Raw genomic sequence first — 25,052 nt, 5'->3', positions numbered from 1 at the left:
TCTGGCAGTTATTCTCAATATCTGACCATCCTCGTTCACATATCACAAAAGGACAGAGATTCCCAAACTGCACCTTTACAGTACAGGTTTTAAAGGATATCCATGCTTGAGCACAGGTGCCTTAATTAGCACCTCAGTCAAATAGATTTAACCATCTGGGCCCAAGCATGGATATTCTTAAAACCTGGACTGCAAATGGTAGAGTTTGGGAACCTCTGCTACCTCCAAAGATGTTCCTGCACTGTGAAATTGCATTTGCGAAAATCTTGTTTGCTCTCTGACTTCCTTCACGTCAACTTCATGTTCCTTTCTTACAGTTCTGATCTCTTTCCAAACCATCCAATTCAAATATCTAATTTCTTCCCAATCCTTCAACCCTCACAGACACTTTGCACTTTCAATTCCCTTCCCTGTCCTCTCCTAACCCTTGATTTTCCTACCAAAAATCAGAGTTATCAGGATATTGCCTGTCTAAATCCTTCCCCTTCTCCATCACCCGGGTGATGAAGTACGCTTCTCCCTTCCTCCCCCACCAGCATCATCCTCTTCCCCGTCCACTTGCCCCTGGATCCCACCATCTCCGCCCCCACCCCCCAATACTTGCACTCACCTATTTACTATGCAAGTACTATCTTAAAGGATGTACCATGCATGTCCATTACATTGTTCTCTACACTGATTAAGCAAATAAAATAAAGACGTTTGCAACAATTGTTTTCCATTTTAATAATACTGCATTAGGAGGAAAAAGATTTTTTTTATGTTGAAATCACATCATTGGTTCAATTGTTAATATTTTTTTATATATAAAAAGTCTTATTGTTAATAATTGTCAATAGCTCTTACAATTTTAATATTAGGAGGGAGAAACAAAAAATAGTGCAGATTAAGCCTCATAGGTTTTAAATTAGAAGTTCCTTTAAATAGCTGCAATAGCCAAGTGTACCTCCACACAATAAAGAAAGACATTAGAATTGCACCGTTTACATCATATGAAGTACTAGCTGATGTGCCCTGTTTCACCTGTGTAGACCTTAGATGGTTACTATTTCCATGTTCTTCATCCCATTTTAACTTAAGTTATATGCTTAGTTCAGTGTTTCCCAAACTGAGCCATGTCAAAAGATTTGCGCTGGCAAGTTACTGTAATTGGGCATGCTGCGCAAGCCGGGTTGCCGACAAGGTGGGCCAGTGGTCCTAATGGGGACAGTAGTCACCATCAGCTGATGCAGAACGTGTCACACCACAAGGCAGCACTGCCATTGGTTAGCTATACACAGCGCCTGTTGGCTGCCAATCAGGAAGTGGGTGGGACAGCAACGTTATTTATCGGTGTATAAAGCCAGCAGTGGAATCGAGCACCAGGTATGACTGCTTCATCTAATTTCTGGTTATGATAGCTGCACAGTATCATACCCAGCCACATGACAGTGTGACCACAGATTAGCCTCAGCAGGAAGAACCCTGAAAAGATCCTGAAGTAGAGGACGACAAGGAGGAAGAGGATGTGGGCAGTGAACCATGGCGGAAGGACACAGGAGCAGAAGGGTGACCTGGGCGCCCCCCTGAGCCAGAGTAAGACTGTCACCAAGTTCTTGGATAGCCCAGTAGTGTATGTGTTGATCTAGAAAATCTACAAGAAGGTGAGTGCAGTGGGGGCTGTAGTTTTTGTTTTTTGCTTGCAGTGATCTAGTTATGGATATCTGAAAACATCCATTTTAACTTCTACTTTTTTGTACAGCTCTCTATACATACACAATATGGTTATATTATATTAGCCAAGGGAAATTATTCACACAGCTCCCATTTGTGTTTTGTGGTGTAACTACCACACCTAAATGGATAGATTGGGGGAGGGGAACGACGACGGGACGGACGGACAAAAGACAGAGCATAACAGCATAAGGATCTCCCTAGCTCGAACAAGATCCCACAGTTACACAGTAGCCAACATAATGATACGTACATCACAGGCCACCGGGACCTGGTATGTATGGTGCTCCCTGAAGGAATCACCTATATCCCACTAACACGCTCCACAGCAGGAATACTGCTACACATCATCCAAATACGTTGAATATTTAAACAGAGGCTGTCACCTTGATACATTGTCTCCTTAAGAGAATGGAGTACATCAAACCTAACAGAAAGGGAATGAAATACCGGTGGCTGTTACAGAAGCCCAACAGGACAAGAGCCCGACCAGGCTGGTAAGTACCCTAACCCTCCTTTAGTGGTGCCCAACCCCGAGTCCCCCCCTGCGGGTGACTAAACCTAACCCTCCCATTTCGCACCCCAAACCTCTCCCCCTAGCCTAACCCTCCCCGGGGGGTGCATAACCCCTAGTCCCCCCGGGAGTCCCTAAACCTAAAAGGCCAAGACGCTCGGACTTACCTTGATCGGTCTGGCCTCCTTCTGTATTCCGGCGTCGGGATTAAAATAGGCATCGGTATTTCGACGCCTATCTTAAATCACCTGTCGAGCTTTAGTTGTCGGGATATAGACCGGTGGAATCTAGTCCGCTGGTCCATTAACTACTGTACATCCCAACCCAACTACTAGATTCTTTGATAGGTTTTTTTTTTTTTTTTTTTAAATAAAGAGCACCGTGACTCTAAAAATAAAAAAAAACTATATTTTTACAAACAAAATGGTACACTATTATTTATTTATATTAATTTAATTTAATCTGCATCCTGTTAGCACGAAGGTGTAGCGCTCTAGCAAACCTTCCACACCTGAGTGATATCTCTGAGGGATTTGATTCAGATTTTAGTGGCTTACTTATAAAGCTTTTTTTCATAAAATTATGCAGAAACAGCTGTCTTTACATAACTTTATGGACTGCTGCTATGTGCCAACAGCCTGATGTCGGAGATTTCATAGAAATCTCCTGTAGAAGGCTAATTTAATGCTGCAGATCAAAGTCCTTATCAATGGGGACTACGGTTTGACCCATATGTACCAAACTCCAAAGAGCGTAGCTTTCCGGAGTTTGGCACCTACTGTATGGGTGCCGTCAAAAAAGCCTGAGACACTAAGGGATCCAAGAAAGTTTGGGAACCACTGGCTTAGTTCTTTGTATGCCTCTGGGGTAAAGGAGCAAGGTAATATCCATTCAAATAGAGTTTTGAAAACTTTTTTTTTTTTTTTTTTACTATGAATGAATGAATTGAAGGTGGGTTATAAGACTTATGTAAATCTTTTTTTTTTCTCTACATAAGGATTCTTTGTAAACCACATTGGTTCTCTCCTCAGGTGCTAGAATCACCAGGCTGCTAGGGGAGGTTACTCTGGAGCAGGTCACATAGATCTGCCAATGTGAGAAGTACTCCCTCAAGTCAATCCCTGCCACCTTCAGCGACTGCCCCTGGGGCTTGTTGATGGTCATTGTGAAGCAGACCTTGAAGTTGAGCTGTAGCCTCTTGAACTCGCCACTGGAGCCGCCACTCGTCCTAGACAATGAGCTTACAGCTTTGTCACCCAATCACCTCTGTCGAGTGGATGCATTTTTCACCCCTTTGGAGTTGAATTTGAAAAATCCCTGCTTAGTGGGTGCTTAGATCATGGAAGGAATATACTAATGTTTCTAGGTCAAGGGATTTGGGCTGGGCGATGATAAGTCGGTGAGTCAGAATAGTTTTTTATATTAACATCTTATTTTGTAATATATACCAAATTCAATATGACTGCAGCAGCCTGCTGAGAGTTGCACTCGGTTATTGGTGGTGCTGCATGCTTTAATGGTGGCCATCCATTTAACATCTTTACAGAGCATACTTGCCAGAAACTGGACTGTATACTAAGAGAAGGGTTGTAATTGGGATTTTGCTTTCTAACAGTTGTCGCACAAACACCATTGTCCAGAAGCATGTAAGTATTTGTGGAGCAGCACTTGTTATCCAGGTTCCATATTTACAAGTTGCCATGGATGAGTCTAGATTATTGTAAGCGGTCGGTGCCATTTCTTTATTGCAACCTCGTCTGACTGCTTTATTGGGACCTTCAGTTCCTAAAGAATTTTAATGGTGTGTGTCCACCGGCTATTTTTGCTATTGACAGCGTTTTCCTCATGTTCCTTAGACTCATTTAGGCCAACATCTTTCAGAGTTGAATTCTGGCAAAACATATTTCTGTACTAACACTATGTGTTATAGAGAACTAGCTGGGATACCCGGGTTGAAGAATGGACCTTGAAGTACATCTTCAGCCTTCATTTTTTAAATTGCAGACCAACAAGAACTTGCTTAGCAGGGCAAAAAGTGAATAGATTCAGCGTAAAGTATTACAAACTTTAAAAATGGGAAGTTTGAAATGGGAGATTATAGAAAGGATTAAAAGGTCTTTTTCACATCAGTATACATCTTTAGTACTATCCACCCCCAAAAATAAACTTTACACTTACCTCCACGCTGATTATAGTAATGCCAGACCAAAACAACCAGATCAAGAAAAAAGTGAGTTTGTGATGTAGTTTTACAAAGCAACCCTATGAAAACGAATAAAGAATATTAAAACAGGAAAACGCACACGCTTCTAATTACATTTCATGCACATAGCAAAATATTTGCTTCAGCTGTGTAAAGCGCGGCCTACGATAATTAAATATCCAACTCGCTAGAGTATCAGCGGTGGATAAGAGTTCGCCAGAGAAATTCAACATTGCTCCAGTGCGGAGACAGCTAACCCGAAAATCAGCCGTCTCCACGATTCCCTTCACTGCTACTCTCGTAGAAGTGAAAGTTAGCACTGCCCAGTCTAACTCGGCAGTGCTAGTGCACCTGCATGAACTGGGCTTCATGCAGGCGCACAAAGCCCCGATGTCCGGCGGAAGGAGCCATGCAGGGGCGGAGGGATCCCTCTTCGCAACCCGGGACTCCTTTCCAAGGAGAGAGGGTGCAGGAGCAAATGCCACCTGAAAATGACGAATGCTATATGTTCGGACCTTGATGAGTTTATGGACATCAGGACAGATCGAGGCTGAAAGGTAAGCAGGATATAACAGTGATATCTCCTGCTTTAACCTTATAATGAATAGCCCTGATCCTTCATTTCTCCAAAAGTAGGAAAAAATGGTAATTTTCACTTGCTTTTGTAGAAATTAAGTGTTGATGATTCCCCGTTGGGTACTAGAAGAGATAAAACGTTCATAAAGAGTCGATACAATCCAAACCAATAATTTGGAAGGGGGAGATATTTCATATATTATATATATATATATTTTTTTTTATTTATTTTTTTTAAACAGAGGGCTAGTTCGCCCTATTCGCTAGTGCTTATATGACCCCTGCCTTATTTTAGCTGCCAAGCAAACATTAAATAACCTAGTGGAAGGACATTTCATCCATGGCTTATTTGACAGCCTTATTGAAAAGGTGTGTCAAGTAAGCCATACTAAAGCAGTGCTACTTGGAGTGTACAAAAAAGGAGAGATAAAGTACACTTTGAGGATTTAGTTTTGCCAAGACGATTGTCCTGAATGTTGTAAAAGATACCAAAGAGTTTTTATCTAAAAGCACTCATCATATTCTTAGCATAACCAATATTTCTTGGACGTCAGAAACGCATACATGAGACATGCAGCATTCAAAGCATATACCAAAGAAAACATTTCATTTAATCTAAATTTACAGCTTCATTTTAGACTATCCCTATAAAAGTAATTTTTTACATTTGTGAGTCATTTACCTCTTGATATAATTTATTTCCCTCTGTAAGGTTCCCCGAACATGATGAAAAAGCCAAATTACAACAGCTCTTCGGTACACTGTGATTACCATAGTCTTTGTACCAGGTTGTGGTTTCCCAGTCAGAATAGTTGTGAAGGCCACAGCAGTGGAGCTAAGGAAAATATGGATAAGTCAGCAATGCCGGAATTTTCCAAATGCAAATAAATAAATAAATAAATAAATTTCTATAAATTAAAAAGGATATTATAAAGAACATTAAATCCAAACTGCATTACATTAAATGGAGGGGTTGCAAGTTGCGTTTACCAGATACACTACAAGCTGCAAACACTTCAGGAACTTTTCCAACCAGCATGTTCCCTTTAAGCATTTAGAATAGTTTATTATGATCATAGTGGAAAATATTTGTATAGAGGCTTATATTGTGGTCCCAGGCCATATGGCTAGCTGTAAGAGTGACCGTTTACTATGCATGTTAAAATACTTAAATGAAATGTATTATTAGAGGTAGACTTCTTCTCCCTTAACCTTGAAAAACAATGTTTTCCTACAAAAATATACTTCTGCTTGGGGAAAAAAAAAAAAAAGTATGTTACAGTAATCTATGCATCAGAAGTTAGATAAAGGTTTTACTTGCACAGAATAAGGACTCTTACCCAAGTATATGATAATAAAGAATCTCTCTAAGCAGCTATCACATTTCTTTTAAATAGAATGATTTGAATTAATAAACATGCTTGATGCAACCAAAATCGAATTTAAATCTTAATTGTCCACCAGATCTAAAAGTACAAGGTACTTTTTTTTTTTTTATACAAGTAATCAAAATATAAAAAAATAAAAATAAAAAATAAGAAAAACAAACACCACACACACCTCATGCTGAATTTTATTGACTGCAATCGCATTACTGCTAGCATTATATTGATGGAATGCATTCTGCATTGGTCTCAGCTCATGGTCCATCTGGAAAACAGAAGTGATAAACAATGTAGTAAGCAAATAAAATAATACGCAACAGTTTCACAAACTCTGCCGTTCAGTTCAGGTTTCAAGGATATCCATATCAACTCTGATATGCAATATTAGCAACCACCAACTATCAGACATGATAAAATATATGAAAAGGTAATACAGGGAGCAAGGAAGAAAGACAAGAAAAGAAAGCCCACACACTGTACCATGGGGTTGGGCAAGGGATCCCAGCGGTTGGGATACCATCGGTCAGAATACTTGCCTTCAGACATTGGGATTCTAACCCCAACCCCTCCCCCCACCCTAACCCTGACCCATCCCTCACAGCCTAACCCTAACCCTCCCCCTAGTGCCTAACCCTACCCGAATACTTACCGTCTGGTTCAGTATATGTGGGTAGAGGGATATAAGGTGCCAGAAAGCCCAAAAGAATGTATATCAATGGAACATAAAAATTGGATGAACACAATTTATGCACAATTTCATCTCTTGAAACACATATGATAATAAAACTTCCCTTTTTAAAAAAATAAATAGAATATCAAGTATAAGTCCTGCTGTTAGCATCTCTCACCCTTGTTCGGTGTTGCGGTGGGCTTTAGCAAAAGCAGCAAACAGGTCCTGGGTGAAAACCTTGGCACCACTGCAGTAGGTTTAAATAATAATAATAATTTTATTTATATAGCGCTTTTCTCCCATAGGACTCAAAGTCGCTTTACAGACATCAGAAAACATGGTACATTGTACAAGGATTTGGTGTTGCAAAAAAATAGAAAACCACACAGAGATAATTAAAATCAACCGAAACCTAGAGAGCACAATAAGCATATAGCAGGGTTGGTGCAGACATTTTGGGAAATAACTTCCATGCGTTATATATTCCACCCACAAAGGTACCAATGAGGCAGCCGTCTTGGGCGCACTATGTAGGATTACCCTGGGTGGAATAGGTTACGCCTAGAAGAGATGACACAAAATGGGTGATTGCAAAATCCTGATGCTAGGAGTAGGGTCCCAACATAATACCAGCTGAGGCAGCCATGGTGGGCGCACTACGAAGGTTGCACTGTGGTTGATAAACCCTACAAGGACCCAAGGCATATATGGGAAAACTGACACATGTGTGGCAGTATGATATACCCTTTGTGAATAGATTCACATGAAGTACATCCTGCCCATGGAGGATGCACTTCAGTGGATTTACAGCACACCAGCATATCATAAATGATGAGCATGACAGTCAGGTTCCGTCAAATTAAAAGCATTCTGTCCAAACAACTAGTTTCGGAGCTGGTACTCCTTCCTCAGGCTTGGATGACATGCATGGATAACTCCCAGGTATTTATAACCCCCCACATTAGGTAAATGTCGCTCTTTTCGTCGGTGCCGTGCACCAGAAGTGACGTATGCATTCCACAGCCAACTTTCGGTTGCATTCCAAAACATCTTATCCTCCACGCGTACACGTTCCACCGCCAACTTCCGGTTGCGTTCCAAAATCATCTCGTCCTCCGCGCGTACCGGAAGTGACATGTGCATTCCACCGTCTACTTGTGGTTAGCTTCTGCCGTAGGCTTTCCTCTTTTACTCGCCTTTCTCCACTGGTAGTAGTATGTCCATTGTAGTTTCCGGTTAGTGGCCATATTATTTGTGAGAAGGAAACTATAATTCCAGTTGATGAACATTTCTAAAACTTCTGGTTTTCCCAAACTTCCATACCACATTTTCTATGATGTACTTTGGATTCCAGCATTGTCCATCCCTATACCAGAAGTGGGAAAACCTGGGTTGGAACATCACTGGATCTCATACAACGAACATGAAAGAGGAATAAAAATACAATAATTATGTTAATAAGAATGAACCTGACTTTGTCATGCTCATCATTTAAACCTATTGCGGTGGTGCCAAGATTTTCACCCGGGACCTGTTTGCTGCTTTTGCTAAAGCCCACCGCAACACCGATCAAGGGTGAGAGACGCTAACAGCAGGACTTATACTTGATATTCCATTTATTTTTAAAAAGGGAAGTTTTATTATCATATATATTTTTCATTGAGATGAAATTGTGAATAAATTGTGTTCATACAATTTTATGCTCCATTGATATACATTATTTTGGGCTTTCTGCCGCCTTATATTTCTCTACCCTCATCACTGAATTTCACCATATATGGGATGTGGTGTCCCTAAGTACGAGGTAGGTAGCCTAAAATTCCATTTATTGTGCACCTGTAAGGGACAATACTCTTATTGTACTTACCATCTGGTTGGCAGTGATCGGGGTTCCAAGCGCCGGCATCCCGACCACCGGGATAGTAACTACGGTTTGCAGACATGGAAAGGGTTTGTTAATTTATATCCTATATTCTGGTTAGTTAATCAATGGCCAATAGACTCTAATCTTTGATGCGACCATGGAAACAAAATCATACTAGGTAAAATTCTATCATTAATACAAATACACCGCACAGTGTTCTGATGAGCCTTGTGCGCTTCCAAACATGCACCGGCAAGCAAGGACCCTGGATGACAACAAGTGAAGCGTGAAAGGCAATTACACTCCCCTCTTTTCACGTAAGTGGAGTCATCCTTTGAATTCTGTTGGAGTATCCCACATACTGTATGTTGAATGCAGATGACAGCACTTTGGGTTAGCTCTGAGTCCTACCACCTACATAATTATATTTTCACAATTCTCTGAAAGTAGTGAAAAATTAGGTTTGCAACTTAAACTCCTCTTTCGGACCCACTGAGTCACTGCTGCCTTCCTGGTCATCCTTTGATAATATCCACCATTTCCATTGTGACTACACTCATACAGTATCACCACAACTTCTGCAAGAACAATTGATCTGGCTGTGTCCAACAATGACCATGGTGACAGAAAAACAGCAGGCACACAGCTACTCCGAGCTGGAGGGAAAACCCATGCACCTGTCACTGGAAGCCCTATATCGCTGCTTCCATGGCAAGCACCACCACCAGTGGCATCTCACCTGCCGGAATGAGAAAGAGGGCAGCACCGTTTCCACACATTTTGGAGTTTAGTGCTCTGGACACAACATATGCACAGCTTGTTACCTGGGACCCCCCTTCCCCCCTTCACTCCAACACACACTTCAAGAGACCAAAGGACAAAACAAATTGTGATCTGCAGCAGTTATACAGGAATAGACAGAGGTCTATTCCTATAATAGAAATAGAATACACCTTAAGGCACTCCTGGCACGAACTGCAGTATCTTATCAGACTAACAGACCAATAACAAACCAGAAATAAACAAACAATGGTCCAATAGGTGGCCCTAGTGTAGTGGTGAGACAGATAATAAAAATAAATATTTCCATTAGTATATGGTAGCAGACCCAATGTTACCATGTAATGTAACATTCATAATATAGTGAAGTACTGTTAACAGGGATCATAATACAATATAGGCGGAATTCCACTCACAGAGAGTATGTTATATATATATATATATATATATATATATATATTTTTTTTTTATTTTTTTTTTTATTGTAATCCTATCCTTAGGAGGGATCAACTCAGAGCATTGGGTAATATTTTTGATCACTGGATCCGTGGTGATGAGCAATATTTTCTCCAAAGAGTCATATGGGAGAAAGAAATTTGCTATAGAAATGTATTATCTTTAGTAATACAAGTTTATTGCAAGCAGACAATGGAATTGCCCTATAAAAAATTAAACCATACAAGATATATATTAGTGGGATCCTATATCACTTAGGATTCAAACCATACCAGATTTAGGTAGAAAACAGGCGAGGTGTTAATAAGGAGGTTCCGGATCTCCCCCGCTGCTGGAAACCGCTTTTGTCCTGGTAGGTAAGTTGTTCAAGTAGAGGTAGATGATCCTCAAAACCATTTGAGTCTGAATTAAGCAATGCAGGAATGGGGGTTTCAAGATTAAAAATCCATGTAATTTCAGCTTTTGCCAAAAAGGTTCTCTGTCTCTCCAGTTATGGTTTATATGCTGCCTCAAAATCAACTGGTGGAACAGCTGTGTATTCAGGTATAGAGTGAGTTATGGTTCCTTTTTTGACATTCCTGCAATGTTCTATATTACTTTTTATGCTTGAAATAAACATGCATTAGTAAAGATAATGCACTATATAGAAAATTTCTCTAAATTGAATAAAGCATTGATTTATCCATTTTATTATTTGTCTCACCATTACACTAGGGGGTATATTTACTAAAGTACAGGTTTTTTAGAAGTGGAGATGTTGCCAATAGTAACCAGATTTTATCTGTGATCTTCTAGAAGGTGCTAGATAAATAATTAGAATCTGATTGGTTGCTATGGGCAACATCTCCACTTCTAAAAGCCCACACTTTAGTAAATATACCCCTTAGAAACAGGAATAGACCGCTAGGGGAAGAGGGAGGGTGCCGGCACTGAATATTGTTAACGACATTGAGCACACCACTGCCGGGAAAACACTAAACGATATTGCTCAGTGAGGATATAGTTTAGGGTGTACGGGCATTTACAGGTTGTATTATAAAAATGACAGTTAGGAGCTAATTGGTTGTTACTTTCTCTCTCTCCAAGGCTTAGTAAATCTACCTTTAAATTTAATGCAGACTCTTGTAAATACAAAGAAAGCCAACTTGACTAGTGAAAATCTAAGAATCAATAAATGGCAACTTCATTTTATAACACTGACTGCAGTATTTTACTCCATGTTAAAAGAAAATGACTAGGGGGTCTATGTGCTAAGCCTTTGAGAGATAAAGTACCAACCAATCAGCTCCTAAGTCATTTTTCAAACACTGTGGGGGAGATAAAGGGGTTTATTCATGTAGCAGTGAAAAGTCCTTTATCTGTGATAACAGGGCTTTTCACTGCCTCACCGTTCATAGAAGGGGTTACCATGGAGAAATCTAAGATTTCCCCAGCGGTGCCTCGGATTGTTGTAGATGCCGCTTCCCCAAACAGTAGTATGCAATTTGCCAGCTTAGGATGGTGTAAGGAGCATCCTGACTGGAGAAGAGTGCCACAGGTTGCCTGGCGTCTTCATGCCTCCTCTCTGTTCTCCCAGCCCCCTTCACAGATAGCAGCCAATCAGAGGAGCACAGGGCATATGCCGGGTCGCCTCCTCCTTATTGCCTGATGTCCCAGTGCCCCCTAGCTCTGCCCCCACCCCCACCATAATTAGTAAGGTGATCTGACATGCATATGCCAGGTCACCACCTCCTAACTTCCTGCTGCCCCCTGCTCCCCATTTGCACTGCCCCCACACCTACAGCAGCACTGACGTGGGAAGACTCGGCAGCCGGCGGATGTGCTAAAGGGAGAGCCTTACCAAATCCAGAGGACCACAGGAGAAGACTGCATAGCTGGAGCCCTAGGTACCAGATTGCATTGCAGGAAAGGTAAGTAAACATGAATTTAAATGACACAAAGCTATATATTGCATCAAAGTGATCATATATAGTGAAAAGTTAAAATTTTTACATGAATAGACCCCAAAGTACCAACCAATCAGCATCTGTCACTTTACATGCTGTGTTTGAAAAATTACATAGGAGCTGATTGGTTGGTACTTTCTCTCTCCAAGGCTTAGTACATAAAGCCATATATATTTATAGGATTGTTGTACTTACCCTGTTTATATACACGTTTGCCAATACCACTCCGGTGCTCAATAAGCAAAGTAAGACCACAATGATATACATGAACTAAAAGACAAAATATTTAAAAAAAAAAAAAAAATGAATATTAATTTGCCAATATTACATCATTACGGAATTCAGTCAATTATCCACAGAAGTCTGATAGAACATTATGATAATTAAATCATGTGAACCATTACAAAAAAAAAAATATACATATAGAAATGTGTTTTTAGTCAAAACTAATTAGGATTGTACCTTTTCTTTGAGAACAGCATTGTCCAATAATTTACATTACTATAGGGGCAAAGCTTATAGGGTAACTTGAGTCCTTAGAATGGCCTGTTTTCAAATTTTGTCAACCTACAGTGATTTAAAACCACTGAAGTGTCCCAAATGAGCATGATGGCTTTGAATGAAAATGAATGCTGGGCACACACCGATACGACGGATCGGTCAGCGGATACACACTTACCAATTCACCGCTCACTATGTCTTCGCTGGTATTACAACTGCGCGAGCACTTACATTTTCCCAACCAGTTGAGATGTCATTGTTGGTGGTCGCTGCCGCCAGTGTATGGGTGATCGGTTGGTCGCCCATACACACAAGCAGATATAATGGCATCGTATGTGATGCAGGGCCAACCTGATATGTCTATGAACGACTTTGTCCACAGACATATTAGGTGTATATACCCATCGATGCACTCGCAGTATACTCATACTTGCTAACTCTCCCTCATTGTCAGGGAGACTCCCTGAAATAGTAGCAATCTCCCTGTCTCCCTGAAGAGTCTAGCAATCTTCCTCATTTCATCCTTACCCCCATTATGAAGCTGTTATATTAAAAAACAGAGATATATATATATACATTCAAATGGGGTCATTAGTGTCATTTCCTTGCATTGGTTATTATAAGGCACAATGATCCCTATGAATTTCTGAAAAGTATTAATGTGTTTTCATCAACAAACAGATCTTACTAACTGCTTTATGGCTGGGTTTACATTTGGATGCAAGTCAGGTTTAGGACACGCCTCTCAGATTTATCAGTACACGCCCACTGTAACACGCGCTCATAGGTGCTGCTTTCACAATCTTCCTGAAATGCTTTTTCAAAAGTAGGCAAGTATGAGTATACCCATACCTGCTGACATTCTGGCTTTCCCCTCCGGGAGAGTAGAGCGGTCATCTTTGCTATGTCCCCGCGATACAATGCCGATATTAACAGCAATGTAAGGCAGGATGCATGGCTACGATGACGCAATTTAGCACAAACCGTGCTATTGGCCCCCGTCCCCATCCCCTTTACTCGGCTGTTCTGGATGGGTAGGTCAAGTATGGATATATCCCAGTGGAGTAAGGGTTGAAGAGAAAAAGCGAAGCACAGGAATTAAATTTAGAAGAAAACACCTCTGTCAAAAAGTCTGACTTGTAACCACATGAGATCCAACTGTGTCTGAGAGGACTTTGCAGCAATTACCCACAATTACCTCAATCTTATCACAAGTGGGAGACTTCTGGCTTAATTAGGGCTTTAAGCTGGGAACACACTAGGACAACGAATCAGCCATCCTATCTGACAATTTGAAAGTGCATACATACTTACCAATTATCGTCCCGATGTGTCGTGTCTGTATACACTGGCCGATGCACACAATATATCGGCCGTTCACTTGAACGGCTGATATATCAGCCAGTGTGTATCCAGCACAATACCCCTTTTACATCGGAGCTAAAACCCGGGTTTTTGAAGGGTTAACCCGGGCAGCTCCCTGGTGTAAAAGGGGAGAGAGTTGGATCGCCGGGTCGAGTGACCCGGCAATCCAACCCATGTAACTAGCAGGGTTTAACACGGGCGCAGCCCGTGAAACCCTGCTGTGAGAACAGCGCACTCCGGGTCACGATGACCTGTAGTGCGCTGCTAGCTGGCCGATTGGTACGGCTTCAGTGGCGCTTGGAGATGACGTCATCTCCAAGCGACCACTTTCACTCCGCAAAAGCCGGGTCTATGCAGACCCGACTGCAGTGTGAGCGGCGCTGACTCGTGAATATCCCGAGTCGGCGCCGGCAAAATTCCGGGTCTGATCCGGATAGGAACTTTGTTCCAACTCCGGGTCAGACCCGGAATTTAGGTGGAAAAGGGGTATTCGTTTCAGTGTGTAGATGGCTGGTGTGGAAGAAGGCTGTCTGTTACCTGTTCATCTCACTACAGAGTCTAAACTGCTGTTCCTGTGCATAAAAGTCTTTTTTGCTGTGTCTTGCCATGGAAAAAAAAAAAATTCAGCTGAATTTGCACTTAAAACTCCAGGTTGTACTTGAAGGCACCCTTCCATCCATTCAAAAATAAAATTGCACATTCACAGTCTCATACACAGAGCTGGTTTATTTCATGGAGATGAAAATAAAAGGTGTAAATTCACCAAACACTTCACTTTAGAGAAGGCCGGATTTCCCCCAGAAATTCTTCCTGGATATTCTTGGCTTTGGGTTTGAGTTATTGCAGGGGTAGGCAACCACTGGTACTCCAGCTGCTGTGGAACTACAAAACATACTTGCCTACTTTTGAAAAAGCTTTTCAGGGAGATTGTGAAAGCAACACCTATGAGCACCGTTGTAAAATGGGCGTGTACTGCTACATCTGAGAGGCGTACCATAAAATTTACTTACAGACAAATGTAAATAAGCCCCAAAGCAGTTAGTAAGATCTATTTGTTGATGAAAACACACTGATCCATGTAGCCATAGGGATCATTGTGCCTTAATGCCAATGCAGGTGTAACCCCACTTAAAAGGGATATTAAATTGATGTGCCTCCACCCAAGCCAAAAAGATGGCGAGGTACAGGGGCTGGCTGGCAACTTTTAGCCTGGGGAGCAAATGCATGCAGGCGGCCCTGGCAGAGGAGTAGAGTGTAATCAGGGTGTCCGAAGAATATGCGTGCTATGGCGCCCCCCTCAAGTGCTCGAGGGAGGAGGCGGGTCCATATGGGATTAATGTAAGGTAAAAATAAAGGATTAGGGCAGCCCCCTGTCGTAGTGCCCATATGCAGTGCCCCCGTGTGCCACAGAAGAGAACTCCCTTATGCAGGCCTCCAGTAGTGCCCCCCAGTAGTAGTCCCCCCCCCCCTTTGTAGTGCCCCCAGTAGTAGTAGTGCCCCCCTCTGCAGTGCCCCCAGTAGTAGTGCCCCCAGTAGTAGTAGTCCCCCCCCTGTAGTGCCCCCAGTAGTAGTCCCCCCCTTGTAGTGCCCCCAGTAGTAGTAGTCCCCCACCCCCCTTGTAGTGCCCCCAGTAGTAGTAGTCCCCCACCCCCCTTGTAGTGCCCCCAGTAGTAGTAGTAGTACTAGTCCCCAGTAGTAGTAGTCCCCTCCCCCTTGTAGTGCCCCCAGTAGTAGTCCCCCGCCCCCCTTGTAGTGTCCCCAGTAGTAGTAGTCCCCCACCCCCCTTGTAGTAGTAGTCCCCTTATAGTGCCCCCAGTAGTAGTAGTCCCCTCCCCTTTGTAGTGCCCCCAGTAGTAGTAGTCCCCCCCTTGTAGTGTCCCCAGTAGTAGTAGTCCCCCACCCCCCTTGTAGTGCCCCCAGTAGTAGTAGTAGTCCCCTTATAGTGCCCCAAGTAGTAGTAGTCCCCAGTAGTAGTAGTCCCCTCCCCCTTGTAATGCCCCCAGTAGTAGTAGTCCCCCCCCTTTGTAGTGCCCCCAGTAGTGCCAGACCCCCCCCCAGTAGACACACATAATATAAAAAACAAAATAAAAAAAAACACTTACCTGAATCCCCGCTCCCGCCGCCGCCATCTGCTCCTCCGTCTGTCCTCCCGGGCCGGGCCGCTCTGCATTATGGGAGAGACGTCATATGACATCATGACGTCTCTCCCATTGCCCACTGCGGGAGACGGAAGATGGAGCGGCTCCCGCAGTGGGCGCAGCAGCAGCTAATGAGAGTCTGACAGACTCTCATTGGCAGCTGCTAAACAACAAACACACAGCTGCTGTAGCCGGCGGCTGTGTGTTTGTCAGTGTAGCGTTGACTGAACTCTGTCCGATCAGCGCTACACACGCGATGCAGTCTGTGTCACAGTGACACAGACTGCACTGGCCCGCGGCCCGCATGACGCTGCGGCCCGGGGGGCACATGGCACCCTGCCCCCCGGCCCAGCCCGCCACTGGTGAGGTATATATTATACATATACCTAGGACTTTGTCTAAGGTTCGCTTGGGAAAGCCCTCTGAATATTGTTTTAATTTACAAGATTGACACATTAATTAGAATACCATATACAGTACTTATTAATGACAATGTCTTCTTTCCTCCATAGATATTCCTGTATCGGATGTCTCTTTACGGTAAGTATCACTCCACACCACAGATATGCATATATAAATATACCTATTATGCAGAATGAATACACATACCATTACAATAATTCACAACTAGCTTTGATGCTGAGGAGCATAAATCAAAGGAACATTTCTACATTACACAAAAAACATTTATACAAAAACATTCCTTTCCCCTTTGTCTTTTACAAATTACCTTAAAAATGTACTAACAAAAAAATCTCTAAACCTGTCTCCACCTTTCATATATATAAAATGGTCTGTGTCAAAAATATACCTTTTGCAGTCTATCCTGTCATCCACGGATTATGAAAATAGTATCTTTAGCAATACTGTTCCCTTTATTGCAATAGCTGTACTGATCCAAAGTTATTTTATGTCCTATAAAGACAGGTATATTGTGTTTTTTCCGAATCCTTATAGCTCCAATACAATTCCTATGCTAGGGCAGTCGATGTACAAGCCAGTACTACAAGCATGAAGCTAGGTTATTACTTGAGTTATAGCTTCCCTCCAAACTGTTCAAGGATATAAATATGTACTGTGAGGAATCTCTTAATTTCTGAATGCTGTTGACTCACACCTCCTATGGCACTCCCCCGAATACCTCCTGTAATATCAATGATATTAAGTAGAATAGATGGGTATATTCCTCAAAAGGGGCCAGCTGTGAGTCTCCTATTCTCCATGCAGTAATTAACTATACCTCTGTACTTCTGCCACTATAGACTGTAAGGCTTCCTAAGATATGCAGCAGCCTAACAGTGAATGTGATCGCAGTGTATGACTTTTACTCACTGCTGCTGGTGTGCACTACTGCCGCTCGCTATCCTCATCTGCTGTCATAAAGCTGCCAGGGATAATTCTCTCTCTAATGCCCGGCAGTAGCTGCTCTAACCCAGGAGGTGTATGAGCTGCTTAAATGTGCTGCTGCTGGCCTCACCTCCTGTCTATCAGCCACTCTCCACCTCCTGTATGCCGTAGCCACCACCTCCAGACTTCGCTGGCCAGCCCAACAACCACTCTGGGCTCCGGCAGATCCGACAGCTCTGCAATCCAACGTGTCTTTCTTCCTCCTCCAGATGAGCCCAACACCACACCGAACCTATGCTCCCGCTGACTCCCGGCCGCTGTTCTATTAACCAGTGCAGTCCAGCCACCAATGTAGGCTCAGGAAGGGGGGTCCACAGACTGACAGTTAGGGCTCCCGCTCTCCCTTATGTCCTCAACAACTGCCACACATAACACTCTCCTGCTCGGTACTACTGGCTTCTACCTCGTGCTTTCCCATCCAGAGCTTTCTGGCCCTTGGACAATTAAATCAGACATATTACATTATATACATCATAGTATTGTTTATTCATTACATCACTCTATTCCAACACAACAACATTACACCCAATATAACCCATCTTGTAAATTCCTTTTACATATTTGTTGCTATTATATTTTTTTAGCCATATGTAATATGGCTACACAGGGAAATTATACTAAGGATCCAATTTGAATGTATATATTTCTGGGGTTTCTTCTGTTATATAACAGCTACATAATGGGGTAAGATGCAATCAGGGAAGAATACTAGAATCACCAGGGAGTCAGGGAGATTGCTACTATTCAGGAAGTCTCCCTGACAATCAGAGAGAGTTGGCAAGTATGCTACAAATCCCAGCATCCCCTGTCACAGTTTTAGCATGCCCTCATAGCAAAACTGTGGCAAACAATGTTGGTATATCAACATTTCCTTATGTCACACCCTTCCACACCTTCAAAACCCAACATAACTTGATAGTATCTATGGGTCTTAAACTCTCTGCATGAGGAACAAGCTCTCTCTTATATAATAGTTTTCTTCGCTCAACCTCAGGATCACTTGCCCTTGATCTTGTATTTACCAGACTATGCTCAGTTTCTGATTTCACTAGTGCTCCTTTCCCTCTTTCAGATCACAACCTTATCACCTGCACACTCTCCCCCATTACATCAACCTCAATGTCAGTTAAATCAACCAAACCTCCTAAAACTCGCAGAAATATTAATGCTATCAACAACTATCTACCTCTCTATAACAATGACTCCATCAATTTCTACATTCACTTCTCCTGAGACTGCTGCATCACATGTAAACCAGATTCTAGAAAACGCCCTCGATGAAGTAGCTCCGGATACCCATCACACACCAGGTAGACTTAGACGTCAACCGTGGCATTCTAACTTAACAAGGCATCTACAAAAACTCACAAAGTTGAACGGCAGTGGCAAAAGTCTCGTACTTGATGTGACTTCCTCACATATAAGACTATCTACAACTCTAAACGTACTGCTCTGGACACTGCCAAACAAACATTTTTCCAATCTCTTATCTCTACTCAAGCCTCTAACCCCAACTGACTTTTTAATACATTTAAACTGCTTCTTACCCCTCCCTCACTCAAGCCACCTGCTACTATCTGTGCACATGATCTTGCTTCCTATTTTAAAGGACAAGATCAATAATATCCTAAATGAAATGGTATGTTCTTCCTCAGCTAGTGACCTGCTCAATTCCCTACCTGAACCCTCTGGCACATTCTCTTCATTTGACCTCACAAACGAAGATGAAGTTTCTACACTCTTCTCATCCTCCTACTCTATTACCTCTCCTCTAGATCCTATACCCTCACAAATCAGTAAATCTCTGTCTCCTGTGCTCATCCCAACCCTAACTAAAATCTGTAATCTCTCTCTCTACTGGCAACTTTTCATCACTGTGCAAGCATGCAGTGATTACTCCCATTCTGAAAAAACTAAATTCTGACCCTAACACTCTCTCAAATTACTGTCATATCTCCCAGCTCCCATGGCCCTCTAAGCTACTGGAGAGACTTGTCTACACTCGCCTCACACACTTTAACACCCACAACTTATTGGACCCACTTCAGTCTGGCTTTCGTTCCCAGCACTCCACAGAGACAGCACTGACTAAGGTAGTAAATGATCTGGTCACTGCCAAGGCACTCCTAATTCTTCTAGATCTCTCTGCTGCTTTTGACACTGTTGACCACTCTCTTCTCATACAAACATTACAATCCCTAAGTCTTAAGGACACCGCTTTCGTGGTTCTCTTCCTACCTATCTGATCACTCTTATTCTGTTAGTTTTTCTGATTCTGCCTCCTCTTCGCTACCTTTATCAGTTGGAGTACCGCAAGGCTCTGTGTTAGGTCCTTTGCTATTCTCAATCTATACCACCTCTTTTGGCAAACTAATCCGCACTTTTGGATTTCAGTACCATCTGTATGCGGATGATACTCAAATCTACCTATCTTCTCCAGATTTATCACAATCTGTATTGGTCAGTGTCACTGAATGTATTTCTGCCATTTCATTTGGAATGTCATCTTGCCACCTGAAACTTAATATTTCTAAAACAGAATTAATTATATTTCCAACGGCAAACAGTTACCAACCTGATCTCTTTATCACTGTTGATAACTCAACAATCCACCCCGCCCCACAAGCTCGCTGCCTTGGTTTCATCCTTGACTCTGAACTGTCCTTTGTTCCCCACATTCAATCTGTCTCAAAATCATGTTGTTACATACATCTAAAAAACATATCCAAAATTTGACCATAACTCACACAAGACACTGCAAAAACTCTAATCCATTCACTCATTATTTCCCACATTGACTATTGCAATACTGGTCTTCCCAAAAACAGGCTATCGCCATTACAATCCATTATGAATGCAGCTGCGAGGCTTATCTTTCTTGACAAATGTTCATCGTCTGCTGCCCCACTCTATCAGTCCCTCCACTGGTTGCCAGTTTTCTACCGTATGCAATACAAAATACTGTTACTTACACATAAGGCCATTAACCAAACCACACCAACATACATCTCTTCACTCATCTCAAAATATCTCCCAACCCGACCTCTCCGCTCAGCACAAGATCTGAGTCTCTCATCTCCACGCATTACTTGCTCCCATTCACGGTTACAGGACTTTCTTCGGGCTGCACCCAATCTACGGAATGCCTTACCACGCAGAATAAGACTTACCGCTAGTCTTCAATCCTTCAAGCCTTCCCTGAAAACTCACCTCTTCAGACAAGCTTATCAGATTCCAGAACCGGACCACATAACCTTTATAGCTTCCATGTCTTATTACATCCCCTCTCACAGTCCACACAACCTCACACATAGTCTTTCTTTCACATCCTCCTCACATTTGGCCGACATTCCTGTGTGACTGGATCATGCAGTCAACCAAGAAACACTGCATTCTGGCTGGACCAAATTGCAATATATAGCACCTACCCTTGTGTATCAATGCCCATTTCCCTATAGATTGTAAGCAGGGCCCTCTTACCTCTATGTCTGTCTGTTGTTATCCTGTTTTGTTCTATAAATATTTCCAATTGTAAAGCGCAATGGAATACGCTACACTATACAAGAACTGTATGATATTTATAATATACTGTATATATATATTATATATAAAAAAAGGCATGGGGGCCCCCTATTTTCAAGTAACCAGTACTAGACTGAACCAGCTGGGGGGGCTTACACTATATACTGTGATTCCATGTTATTAGTCAAATACTTTTTTCCTTCACCCCACATTAGTTATTACATTTTGTACTGAACCACACCACCAAGCTGAGCCCATGTACATACTTGTTATATATATTGAATACTGAGGAGACAGGGTTCATCTCCTAGTGCCCGCAGCTAGCCCAACACCCACAGGGGCATGTTTACTTTTTTTGCAGTCAGATTTTTTTGTGCATGTGCAACAGAAGTCCAACTTCTTTGTTTCAGTTGCAGGCCCCAATCACAATCACAATAAAATGGGCAGAATATAAAATGGCCCCTTGAGCTTGCCAGATGTTAACGTGAGGCAATAATGTTAGACCATATAGCTTTAGAGGGAATGTTTTTTTTTTGTTTTTTTTAATTCAATAAATTTTTATTGATTTTATAAACAATTACAGACAAAGTTAAACTGACAGTGCTGAAGCATTGTAAAAACAATATATTGACAATTGTTAATTCACAATAAATTTGTATATTCTATTTCAAAGAGAGCTTGGACGTGGTCTCAATTTGTTAGAATCAAACATCAACACATGATATATAGATAAAACAATTTGAGAGGATCTAAGATGGTCATTTGGGATTGATTTCGATCAAACAAGCCTCAGATATAGGTGTCGTTTGAATCTCAGCTAATCATCACACAAATGTAAAATTATTATATCAGACATTTGCCATTCTCCATCGGGACTCAACAAACTATCGCTAAACACCAACAGAAGTTTAGTTGGCATGAAGAGCATACGTCGATTCAAGCCACCTAGACCATATCTTAAGAAATTTATTTCCTGACTTCCTGGCTATAAACACATTTTTCGTGTGAAACTACTTTGTTTACCAACAATATCCATGCATTAATGTTCGGGCCGCAAGGTGCCATCCATTCCCTCACTATGCACACTTTAGCGAGCATGCACATATTGTTTACAAATAGTTTAGGGTATCTACCAATAGACTCATCTTCAATGTTAGCCAGAACACAGGACACCAGAGTGAGGACATCCTGTGGTTTACCTGTGTCTGATATAATACGACACATTTCTTGCCAAAAAGTATTTATCTTTGGACATTGCCATATAAGGTGCCAAAAATCTGCCTCTATTGAGTTACATTTGGGACATTGCATGTTTGCCCTACCCCCAATTGCGTATAGCCAGGTAGGTGTCATACATACTCTGTGGAGTATGAACAGCTGTATCTGTTGAAATCGAGCAGACACTGTGGCATTGCGTGGACTGGCCAAGGCTACTTGCCATGCCTCGTCAGAGAGTGGCCCAATATCATTTACCCATTTTTGTCTAATATGCGCTAGGTCAGATGCATGATGCCCATCCAATAATTTATTATATAAAATAGAAATCAGGCGGCAGGAACCTATCGATGTCATCATTGTTTTAAGCGGTGAGTCACGGAGAAGCAGTGGAGCCCCTCTGAATTGAGCATTAAGTGCATGTCTAAGTTGAAGGAATCTGTAAAAGTATTCCCCAGGGATCTTAAATTCTTCCTGAATTTGCTGAAAAGACTTCAAATATCCTTCCCGATATAATTGCCCGATAGATGTCACTCCCCATCTTCCCCATATTTCCCCAACTTGCAGCTCAGAAAGCGCCCTTGTGTGAGCTAACGGGGCATCTGGATCTAATCCCTCCACCTTTAGAATCCGCGAGGCCAATCTCCAAATCATTACAGCTTGTTTAAACAAGGGAACTTTGACAGTTATCAAGCTATCACTAAGGAGTAGTTGAACCGGAGACAAACCCGTACCGCTCTCAGCCATGATAGGATTAAGCATTGAGTCTACCTGTAGTGCTTGGAACCACTCCCATAAATGTGCCAATTGCGTGGCAGAGTAGTAAAATCTAAACGAGGGCAGTGCCAGACCACCTGAATCTCTACGTCTAGTCAATGTGTCAATTTTGATTCAAGCTCTCCCACTAGACCAGATTAAAGAGGAAAGCAGGCCATCAATCGGTTTAAATATTCGCTGTGTAATATATATTGGGGAATGATGAAGAACATATAGTATTTTGGGTTGTACTACCATTTTAACTATGTTTACTCGGCCTGTCATAGTGAGTGGTAATTTGCCCCAAACAGAGACTCTAGTTTTAAGAAATTCCAGCTGGGGGCTGATATTAAGGGGTAGATACCTTGAGGGATCCTTTGCAATCCAGATCCCAAGGTATTTAAAAGAATTTACCCAATGTAGCGAGTAACGTAACAGTGGATCAGTTGGGCCAGGATCTACAAATGGAAGCACGTAGGATTTGTCCCAGTTCACACATAGACCGGAGTATCTACCAAATTTATCTATAGTACTTAAAACATGCGGCATGGAAACTGTATATTTTGAAAGAAATTAATTTAAAAAATCATCTGCGTATAGCTTCAATCTTATCTACTTTAGTTCCCACGGTAAGTCCTAGTATATGAGGACAAGCTCTAATTTTGCACGCCAACGGTTCAATGGCAAGGGCAAACAAAATAGATGACAGGGGACAGCCTTGCCTGGTACACCGGAACAGTGGGAACTGGGAGAAAACAAATCCATTTACCGCAACTCTTGCCACTGGAGCAGAGTATAGTAGTTTAACCCATTTTATGTATCCCGGACCAATTCCAAATCCCTCCAGTGTCTTCCACAAGTATACCCACTCCACTGAATCAAACGCCTTAGCAGCGTCAAGGGACATTATGACGGATGTTGAGTCATCACTTCGGGGCACTTGCAAATGGGTAAACAGGTGTCTAAGATTAATGGCAGTCGATTTGCCAGGCATAAAGCCCTTTTGAGCCGGGTGAACTAATTGTAGTATAACTTTGTTAATTCTAGTAGCTAGAATTTTTGCTATTATCTTAACATCAGTTGGTAGTAATGATATGGGCCTGTATGAATCTGTAGAGGAAACATCCTTACCAGGCTTGGGTATAACAATTATAAGAGCTTCTGACAAGAGTCAGGGAGTTTGTTATGTTCATATATTTGATTAAAGAGTTTAAGCAGGCAAGGCAAATAAAAAGCTTTATGTTTCCTGTACAATTCAAGAGGGATCCCATCCACCCCTGGAGCTTTGCCAGTGGGGAAGTAGTTAATGGCCAACTCAATCTCTTCTACGGTTATGAGGGAGTCTAAAAGATCGCGACCTTCTGGGCTAACTTTTGGAAGAGATATCTGCCAAGTAGTTACGAATATCCTGTATCCCATCTTTCAAACGAGAACTATACAGCTGACGGTAGTATTTCGCAAATTCCATGGCAATATCTGGTACCTTATTATATACCACTCTATCATGGTCAATAATCTGGGCTACATTTACAGATGATCTCTCGCCTATAGCTAAATTGGCCAAATATGATCCAGGTCTATCCCCTGAGGCATATTGGAAAATAACAGTTTGAAATTTGCCTTATCCTCCAAGCAGTTTGTCCATGCCTTTTGCGCAGCTACCCAATCCTGTCTGTTAGATTCAGAGTTATTAGAAAGGTATGTCAGCTCCAGCGTTCTACACATTGTCTCCAGTTCAAGCTCCTGTTTTTTATAGAACGATTTAAGGCTGGCCACTCTCTGTATCAACGTACCTCTAAGGAATGCCTTAAAAGTATCCCACAAATTGGGTCGAAAAAACGGTTCATTATTTAGATCAAAAAACTCGGACCATGCAGCTTCCAATTAGAGACCAAAACCCATTCATGCTAGACAAAAGGGATTTAGTTTCCAGAATGATTGTCTTCTATGGCCTTCTAAATCAATGCTCAGTGAAATAGGGGAGTGATCAGAGATGCCCCTAGTTTGGTATTGGATGCTCAGTATACGGGGCATAATGTTT

General features: G+C 42.0%; 1 protein-coding gene across 2 annotated transcripts in view; it reads right to left on the bottom strand.

The window, feature by feature from the left end:
* Window positions 1-25,052, bottom strand: part of LOC148522194 (tetraspanin-3-like) — a 59,266-nt gene that overhangs the window by 1,447 nt on the left and 32,767 nt on the right. The window contains exons 3-6 of one of the 2 annotated variants that reach the window (XM_088474303.1): window positions 12,303-12,377; window positions 6,567-6,656; window positions 5,689-5,841; window positions 4,406-4,489 (exon numbers count right to left, since the gene is read on the bottom strand). In XM_088474303.1, coding sequence (XP_088330429.1) covers window positions 4,406-4,489; window positions 5,689-5,841; window positions 6,567-6,656; window positions 12,303-12,377 — 402 coding nt within the window. The remainder of the gene's footprint in view (window positions 1-4,405; window positions 4,490-5,688; window positions 5,842-6,566; window positions 6,657-12,302; window positions 12,378-25,052) is intronic. The other variant, XM_088474305.1, reaches the window with a different exon arrangement.

Source organism: Taudactylus pleione, unplaced genomic scaffold, assembly GCF_031769625.1.
Source record: "Taudactylus pleione unplaced genomic scaffold, aTauple2 ptg000152l, whole genome shotgun sequence".
Lineage (NCBI taxonomy): Eukaryota > Metazoa > Chordata > Amphibia > Anura > Myobatrachidae > Taudactylus > Taudactylus pleione.
This window is presented reverse-complemented; position numbering and strand designations above follow the sequence as displayed.